At 41.8% G+C, this 9,424-nt stretch overlaps 1 protein-coding gene across 2 annotated transcripts in view; it reads left to right on the top strand.

Annotated features, from left to right (window-relative positions):
• ATP8A2 (ATPase phospholipid transporting 8A2) overlaps nucleotides 1-9,424 on the top strand; it is a 625,592-nt gene that overhangs the window by 100,192 nt on the left and 515,976 nt on the right. Inside the window, exons 1-2 of one of the 2 annotated variants that reach the window (XM_012809509.2) lie at nucleotides 43-49; nucleotides 189-333. In XM_012809509.2, the coding sequence (XP_012664963.1) occupies nucleotides 233-333 (101 nt within the window). In that variant the 5' untranslated portion in view covers nucleotides 43-49; nucleotides 189-232. Of the gene's footprint in view, nucleotides 1-42; nucleotides 50-188; nucleotides 334-9,424 lie in introns of those variants that run through there. The other variant, XM_012809508.2, reaches the window with a different exon arrangement.

The raw sequence follows: 9,424 nt of genomic DNA, 5'->3' as shown, positions 1-9,424 counted from the left end.
CCCTGCCGCTGAGGCCGCAGTGGCCTCGGCATCTCCAGGGGGAGCCAAGGTACATAGGCGGCGCCCGCCTCGCCCAGAGCATCCTTTGCCGACTGGTCCCCGCCCGCCTGCAGCCCGCGCTCGCCGCCTCCTGCCTGGTGCCTGACTTCTTTGTGTTTTGTTTTCTGCCCCGCGCCGTGTCTCTGCAGGACCCGTTCGTTCTTCTTCGGGCTACAAGAAGGCAGAGGATGAGATGTCCCGGGCCACGTCTGTTGGAGACCAGCTGGACGCACCCGCCCGCACCATTTACCTCAACCAACCGCATCTCAACAAATTCCGTGACAACCACATCAGGTAGGGGAAGGCGGCTGAGACGCGCCAGAGGCAGCGGAGTAGTCTGGGGAAGGGGAGCCGCGGCTGGGAAGGGGCGGCTCTTCCTGCTGTGCGCTGGGCAGCGCACCTAGCCGGTCCCCGGTCCCCCCGCCCCACCGCTTCCTCCGGCGAATTCCGCTCCCCTCCCCCGACCCGGCCCCGCGGTTCACCCCACGCTTCCCGTGGGGTCATGTGGATACAGCCCCTCACCTTCCTCCCCTGTGCTCACCCTGTCTGTGAGTCCCCAGGAAGTTTTTATTCTAAAGTCACCTACAAAAATGAGGTCTCTTCATCTTTGGGGTCCCTTCCAAATTCTTGTTTTTAAGCCAGTTGACAGCTCTCTTCTGCCATTTACAGACGATACTGTGGGGATATGCTTTATAAGAGGATCCCACAATTCACAAGGAGTCACATTCATTTCTAAATGGCCCACTACATTTGTCAAGAGGTCTTTATTGCTGGGAAACTTTCCCAGAGTTACCAGAAAGATGGACAGAAGCTAGCATTTAACTGTCTGCTTTTTACTGGCAGCTTTGTCAAATGTCCTAGCTATCCTAGCTTACTCAGGCTTCCTAACGTCTTGAAGCAGGCATTATTACTTCCAGATCGGCGCACTGAAACATACCTGTGGTCATATAGCTCCTAATGGCAGAGCTACGAATTGAACCTGGGCCATCTGACTACTAAACTCGAATTCTCTCTGCGGTGAAAAGCTAGTCCTTTAGCATGTGTGTTAGTACATTTTCAAGTTTCATTTAACTTTGGAGCTTAGACAACTTTGTATCTGGGAGTGGCTTCAGACGATGTTGTTCTGTGAGCTGCTCAGAACACCGTGCTTGGGTGTAGTGAAGTTCATGGATTGATTATTGACAAAACCCCAGTGTTGTTCTTTGAAAGTTCTGGTGCAAACTTTGTGGTAGTTATATGTTTAAGTATTCCATTACTGTATTAACACTTGTATAGGCTATTTAGTTTGACTTTATTTAGAAAGGTCTGGTTGTTGGAAATTATTGTAACTTGATAGGATTTGGAATAGAACAATGGTGTATTATATGGAAGTGATACCTTCACGTATTAAGGGAATGTTAGATTATGTGGGCTTTATTTTGAGTTTCATTTTATATGTAAAAGTGTAGCTTAGAAGAACAGCTGAGTCCTTATTCCAGGTTAAAGTAGAGAGTGTCAACCATGATGACTTACCACGCCACAAACTAGGGTGGGTCTAATAAAAAAGCCAGATAACCAGTGTTGGCAAGGATGTGGAGAAATCAGAATTCTCATCCATTGATGAGGATGAAAAATGATGTAGCTGTTTTGGGAAACAGTTTTGTAGTTCTTCAAAAAAAATGTATGTTACAGTATGACCCAGCAACTCCACTTCTAGGTATACATACTATGTAACAAAGAAAAATGAAAACATGTCTGTTCAAAAACTTGTACACGAATGTTCATAGCAGCATTATTCATAATAGCAACAGAGAAGAAATAATCCACAGGTCCATTAACTGATGACTGAATAAGTAAACTGTGCTATCTCCACATGGAATATAATTTGGCCATAAAAAAGAATGAAATACTGATACACTCTACAACCTGGATGAACTTTGAAAACACTGGGGGGAGTGGAAAAAGCCATTCACAAAAGGCCTCATATGATTCCATTTATGTGAAGTATCCAGAAGAGGCAAATCTATAGAGAAGTAAAGTAGATTGGTGGTTCCCGGGGCTGGGGAAGGGAGAGAGTGTTGGAGGAAATGGAAAGTGACTATTAATGTGTTTGGGGTAATGACTGCACAGCTTTGGGAAGATACTTCAAACCATTTGGAATGCTGAACTGCCCTTGTAGTTCCATTTCTTTATACTTTCTTGTATGTTTCTGTTAAATTATTTCAAAAAAGATATTTAAAAAAAGATACATTGTAGAAAGGACATGGGAATTAAAGAGTTTTCTTTTTAACTTTAGTATGTTTTCAAGCATTTTTCCTTAGTTACTATTCCTTTCTTTCTTTCTTTCTTTCTTTTTAAATCTATTTGTGCATGCTGTAAAGCTGGGAGAATAAAGTAGAGGTCTCTTTTTTTTTCTGAATTCTTTAGTTTCCTTTGAAAGTGAAGATTTGTAAGAACTTTTGGTAATGGAGCCTTACTACCTGTTTTGTAATCAAGACTGAAAATTGACTTTTGAGACTGATTTTATTATTAATCAGAAGGGTTCCAAGGGACTACCTGTTGTATAGTTTCATTTGTCTTCCTTTTGTAGGGGAGGAGGCGTAAGTAGTTTGGGGATGTAATGGATGGATTAGGAATAAATTAGGCAGATATCAACTGTTCTTTCTCCTTAAAGCCTTGTATAAGTATATAATTGAATTAGTTGAAATATATAAATATTAAAAATCATACAGTTTCTGGGTTCATGGCTTCATAGGGTCTAAGAGATTAAAATGTGGTCCTTGGTGTTCTATAAAATGGTCTTTGAGTATTTGATTCTTCTTGTGTTTAAATAGAGATTACTAATGTTTATCAGTGACTTGCAGTTCATTACAAAATTGATTACAAAGCTTATGAGCATTATAGTTTAAGGATCTGGCCTTAACATTGAGCCATGTTATTTTAGCACTTTAATGTTGCTGAAATGTCAAGTCTTATAAAAATATTGATTTTTAAAGAAAAAATAAGACTTTTTATCTTGGCCATGAATGTTTGCTAAAAGTTGATAAAGATATTCAAAGGAATATTTTCATAAGAGGATGAGGCATTTTTCTTTTTTAAATATGTTTTTTGGAAGAAAAGGTTAATGGTTTTTCTCTGTAACAGGGCATGGAGGGTTTATCTCTGCTTCTAAATTGAGCTGTTTGAAAAGAAGGAACCACATGAGACAGATGAAACTCAAGATAGTCTGATGAATCAGGGATGTCTGATTTATTTGGACGCTGCACTCCTTGGGAGGCCTGTCCTCTCTGGAGTTCTCTCACTTACTTTTCCCCACTGCAGGCTCTTTCTGTCTTGGAACCTTGTGGTGGTGATCATGGCAGTTGCTCTGTTCTTGCCTTTGTAGACGATGGGTATTTTGACTTAGGGACAGGGATGGGACTCTGGTGCTGAGGAAGAGAGCTTGTTGCTAGGGCATCAGAGGAGATTGGTCAGGGGCGATGTGGTACAATTCAGGACAGGGATTGCATGGTCCAGGGTTAATTTGGAAACTGACATGATTCAAGAAAGGGGCCGGGTCTAGGGAAAGACCTGGAAAACAGAGGTGAGAAGTTCTTCTCTGGGGCCCGCTGTGGCCTTGGCACCTCCAGGGGAATGTAGGACGTGAAAATTCCAAATTTAGAGCAATTCCTTGAACTTATGGGACAGACTGTGCCATGTATGAGGATGTTCCTCCAAATCTTATTCTTGTTCTTGATAATGAAGATCACACCAGTGTTAGAGATCTGAAGCCTGTGGTAAGTATATTAAGTTTTCCATGATTGAAGCTAATGAATTTGGATCACCTCATCATGATTACAAAGAATTATGAAGTAGTCTTTTGCTTCTAGTCATTGATTTTTAACATTCTTAACTATGTGTACAATAGCTTTGTTTAACCTCTAAACGAAGTAGTAATTAATGAGATTCAGTGTTCATAAATAGATATGTATGTAGGATTGCATATGTGTCCGCCTAACTAGATCTCTTTTTTCTGACGTCTACTCATAAATATTTTAAATGTGTAAGTGCATAAATCAGCCGTCCAAAGTATATGTATATGATTCAGTGGTTTTTAGTATATTCACAGAGTTGTGCAACCCTTGCCATGGTCAATTTTAGAATATTTTTATATTCTAAAACAAGACTCTTAAGCTATCATTTCCCATCCCTCCCTCCTCCCATCACTAAACAACCACTAATCTACTTTATATCTCTATAGATTTCCCTGTGCTGCACATTTCATTGCATGGCATCATACCCTTTTAAAGTGTTTTAAGTTAAACATCGAGTGCTTACAAAAAGCGTGCTGTTTGGAGGAATCTGGTGGTGACTCTTTAATTGTTTATCTAAATTTTTAAAATACTTAAAGTCAAAATGTTTTTGCCCCAGAAGATATTTTGAAGTAATTTGCTGATCAAAAGAATGAGGAATATCGACGTCATCACCATTAGGCATATGTGACCTTTCTGTGTGATTATCAGCATGCTTTTCAAGATACTGAATTTCAAAGCCATAAGGCAGTTTCCTTGAGTGTTTGAAAGGAGGTCTTCGGAAGAGCAAGTTAGGAATGTTTACAGATATTCAGTTCTGAATGACTCATTCATTTCAGGTGGGCGTTTTAGCTAGCAAAGTCTTCATTAAAGTGATAACTTAAGCTTTGTCAAGTTATTGCATTTCTTCAGGTAAGTTTGTCTTAAAGGAAAATAACTTCACATAAATATTTTGTTGGCTTCTTCAAGGTAAGTTGAAATGGGATATTAGCTTTACAGAAAAGTGAATTGAGTGCCGTATGCTAGGTCTGTACAGGATCTGGGTTTTATACTCTGGGATTCTAATGTCTGAGGGGGTATTTTTGTCTTAAGGAATGGAGAGGAAGAAAAATAGTCTTCAACTCATTCGTTTGTGAATAGTAGAGGTGGTGATATACATAGGTCTCTATGAAAGTTTAGAGACAGACTGTGTTATGGACCATTATTTCACCTCTAATAAACACCGTTGGCAGTGCCCTGAATCACCTGTGCGAGTTTCAACTTCCTGGGCTTATTGGTATTGTCAAGAGGGCTTCATTTGTTTCTATCCACTCGAATTCTCTGTTTCTTGATTTTTGTGTCTCTTACAACATTCATAATGACCCACATATATGGTACCTGAGCCCTAGACACTGAGTACTGCTAGATGATGAATCCTCTAAATGTTTCAAAGCTACCAAATTTAGATAGGCTCTGGTCTTAATGTGTAAGCTGCTTACAGTTTAACAAAGAAACTATACCAAGATTCTAGTAAGAATTACCTTTCTTTTGATTATGTAGAGATCCTCGTCTTAAAAACCAAGGTTTATGTATCTCAGATTTTGAGACCACTGCACTTGCCTAGTTTGGCAAAGGTAAAAGCATTCCCTATCCAGAGCAGCTGCTGATGTTAAAGCCCCGTAGCTACCACTCACCTTAAAACAGCCTTCAGATTGGGCACCTGTGGCTCAAGGAGTGGGGCGCTGGCCCCATGTACCAGAGGTGGTGGGTTCAAACCCAGCCCTGGCCAAAAACTGTAAAAAACAAACAAACAAACAAAAAACCAGCCTTTAGATTCTGCTTTTCACTTAGAGGCAGACAGACTTGGTTAATCTCCAAACCAGGCACTGTGTTTTCTGAACATGAATGTCTCGACACATCATGAATCCTTATTTTATACATACCAGCAGCCATTTGAGAGTCTTGTAATTAGGACTGTTAGCAGATTCACAGCCGTAGGCAAGGCTTTGGAGGAATCCCGTGGATGAAAGTATTGAGAGCTTTGGCACCATGTATTTCAGGTACCATTGGACATGCAAGCTTTTGTGAAGTGTATTTTTAGGAACAAAAAAAGCATCTCAGCATGGGGCCAGTTTTGTATTTGGCATTTCTGTAGCAAATGTCTAAGGACAGGCTTTCAGGATGATTTCCTCACCAAGTTGACCCTCGTATGGGTGAATTTGACCAAAGAAACATCTGTGCCATTCCTCATTTTTTAAAACAAGCAAAGTCATTTGTTTTGAGAATTTTGGCCAAAATTTATTTCCCCTCCCCCTTCTTCTCCAATCCTGTTAACTCTTGTTTTCTGCTGTGAACCTGGGGAATATTTCTGATTCTTTGATAAGAAGAATTAAGCACCAGGATTGGCAAGACAGATGTTAAAATTTAATCACAATTGTAAGAAATGAAGGAGACGTGACAACTCAATGCTGTGTTGTGTCCCTGAATAAGATGACAGAACAGAAAAAGTGTACTGCGGGGAAAGAGGGGAAACCACGTATAAAGTCTCTGGTTGGAACAGCAGAGCACCAGTGTCATTCTTTTAGTTTTGGTCATTGTGCTGCAACAACGTAAGATGTTAATATTATAACATTGTGGGGAAGCTGGTGTATAGCAACTCTGTACTATTTTTTCCAACTCATCTGTAAGTACAGATTTTTTGCAAAATAAAAAATCTTTAACCAGAACTATGTGGGAGGGCAGGAACTACAATAAATGCTAAACTCCTGTCTTTCTGTTGGCTACTTTGGGAAATGTTTGGGTCTTCCATTGGAAACAGACATGATTTTGAAGGGATGATGGTCAGAGGGAAAAGACGACCATTATCTTCCCATGTTTGCTGTGCTGAGTACATGGAGAACACTCGATCCCTGGGCATCGAAGAACATTTTCCTAACTTAGTCATAACCCTACGAGTTTGTGTATCGTTTAATCTAGTTGTATAGCAAGTTGAAAAAGCAGGTAGCAAGGTGGACTGCAGCAAATTCTGTTTCTGCTCAGCATTCAGCCCAGGGACCTTTTGAGTTCTAGGTCCCTAAAAAGTAGCATCTAAGTGTTTGTTCTACTATGTGTGACTGAGTTACTCACCAGGCAGTAAAAGCTTACTCAGAAATGCTCATCAGCAAGCCTTTTAAGAGGGACAATGCTTAGTGAGAACAAAGGGAGAGGTCTGACCATTGTGGGGCTACAGGGATTGTTTTACAAAGAAATTTCCTGCAATTCATGAGATTGGGTTTGACCATTCAAATGCTGACCCATTCTTTTCTCTTAAATGAAAGCCAGCTCTTCAAAACTTAAATCATAGGTTTTCACTGCCTTTACTAGTTTATATTAGGTGTAGTTAAAATGAGTTGGGGTGGAGTTTGGGATGCTGTTGGTCATTCAGTATTTGTGGTATTTGTGGTTGCATACCCTCACGCTAAGGGCTACTGGAGAGCGGTGGCTTATTTTGGCTTTCAGGCCTGCCTTAGGAAAGACATCAGCTTGAAAGTGGAAACAGTAAATAGCTTTCTTTCAGGGATGGTCTCAATCTATATCAGTGGTCTCCGGGTTTTTTTGGTCACATGTAGCATCAGTCAAACTTTTTAGCACAAACCTTCTATGTGTGTATTTAAACATCTGTAGACTTGTGCTGTCGTCTTCAGTTACTATCTCAAGACCCAGCAAGATTCTCAGTTAAGAATTATGATATAAGTACATATTATTAATTATTATTTTGGTTATTTTGAAAATTTTTGGCTCACTTATCAAATTCGACCAAATTATCCTAATATTTAACCTATTAAAATAAATTTAAAAGGCTGTTTTTAAGAACGGAAGTGTCAATTCTGTTGTTTTTTAATTTGCTTCTAATTGTATCATTAGCAAGTCCCATTTTCAATTTGTGGTTTTATTGCGTGATTCTTAAGCCATTTGTTCTTTTTGGGAGGGTGAGTTTAGTTGAAATTAAAGTAATGCATAACTCCACCTAGCCGGGACACCCACACTGAAATTTGTAATAATAAGCTGAGAGACAGACAGAGAGGGCACCATGACTACCCCTATATTAGCCAGCTCAGGCTGCCATGGCAAAATACCACAGGATAGGGGGCTTCAGCAGAAATTTATTTACTCACAGTTCTAGAGATTGGAAGTCCAAATCAGGATGTTGGCATCTGGTGAGTTCTCTTCTCCTGGTTTGCAGATGGCTACTTTCTTGCTGTATCTTCCCAGGGAAGATGGGGTGAGGGAGAGAGAGAGAGAACAAAAGGGAGAGCGAGGGAGGGAAGCCTAGCATAGGAAGAGACAGAGGGCCAGCTCTCTTTCTAAAAAGGGCACCAATTCCATTATGAGGGCCCTACCGCTTTGACATCGTCTAATCCTAATTGTCAACCAAAGGCTCCAACTCCAAATACCATCACATTGGTGGCTAGGGCTCCAATGTATGAATTTTTTTGGGGGGGTGGGGACACAGTTCAGTCCATGGCATCCCCCCTCCCATTAAGAAACTTCCCACCCTCCAGCCACATTACGTAGGAATCACGTCAGAACACCGGTGTCAGTCCATTCAATTAATGTTACCAATGCTAATTTTTTTTGGAGGTACATATAAATATAAGCTCCGATAACTTGTCCCCAGACCCCACTTTGGAGCCACTTGCTTTAGATTCCTGTTGAGTAGGGCCACTCTTCTTCCTTGGTGAGACCCAGTCTGACATTCTTCTAGGCCTCAGCAACACTGAGACTAATCAGAGTAAGGAGACTCAAGGGCTAGTTGTAATCCACGTGGAGTATGGGAGGCAAGCCTTGCAGGGGTGGGCGGTTAGTTGCAGCAGCGCAGGGCTGGGAGAGTAGGAGTCAGTCCGAAGCTCAGGGACGTTCAGTGGGGAGGGCATGGCAGGAGTGGGGCACAGCAACGGCAGGGGTGCCAAGCGTAGCCACCGGGTCTGTGCCTTTCTGTAAGGGATGTGGAAGAAGTAGGGACAGTGGGGCTGTGCTGTGAAAGGCCAAGCCACTGGACATGGTTAGCCATAGCTGGGAAGAGCTTCACAGGGGTGAGAGACAGACAGAGTGATAGCACTTGGGTTTGAGGTGACAGCGCCAGGCTCTGCAGTGAGAAGCGTGCTAGGCTGCCATCATTGCCCAAGGAGAGGTGGGAGGCTGTAGCTGTGCTGCAGGGGAGTCACTAGGGATGGCAGAAGCGGGGCTGTGAGTGAACCTGGAGATAGATGAGGGTTCCAGCTTTAGTGATAGCATTTCTCATGTTCCTGAATTTTGTTTTGTTTTGAACTATACTGAATGGTGCGCTGGGGCAAGGTGCTGTACCTCAGAATAGCAGAAAACCCTCTCTCTGCAGTACGAGACCACCCGGGGCGACCTCTATCCACGGAGTCTGAGAGGACAACAGCTGTTCCATCTCCTTCCTCTAGAAGATGGGGGCAGTGCTGGGGCTACTGGGGAGACACAGTTTGGATCAATTCCTCATAGTAAACAGGTGGTAGAATAATGTCAGACCTGGTAGCATGGTAAGAATCAGACATGCTTGTTCACTGACACTCATTATCACACATGCCGTTCTTTGTTGTCACTCGTGTTACTGTCTAACTCTTTGATAACTA

The sequence above is a fragment of the Otolemur garnettii genome, unplaced genomic scaffold, assembly GCF_000181295.1.
Source record: "Otolemur garnettii isolate 467f Iridium unplaced genomic scaffold, OtoGar3 scaffold00106, whole genome shotgun sequence".
Lineage (NCBI taxonomy): Eukaryota > Metazoa > Chordata > Mammalia > Primates > Galagidae > Otolemur > Otolemur garnettii.
This window is presented reverse-complemented; position numbering and strand designations above follow the sequence as displayed.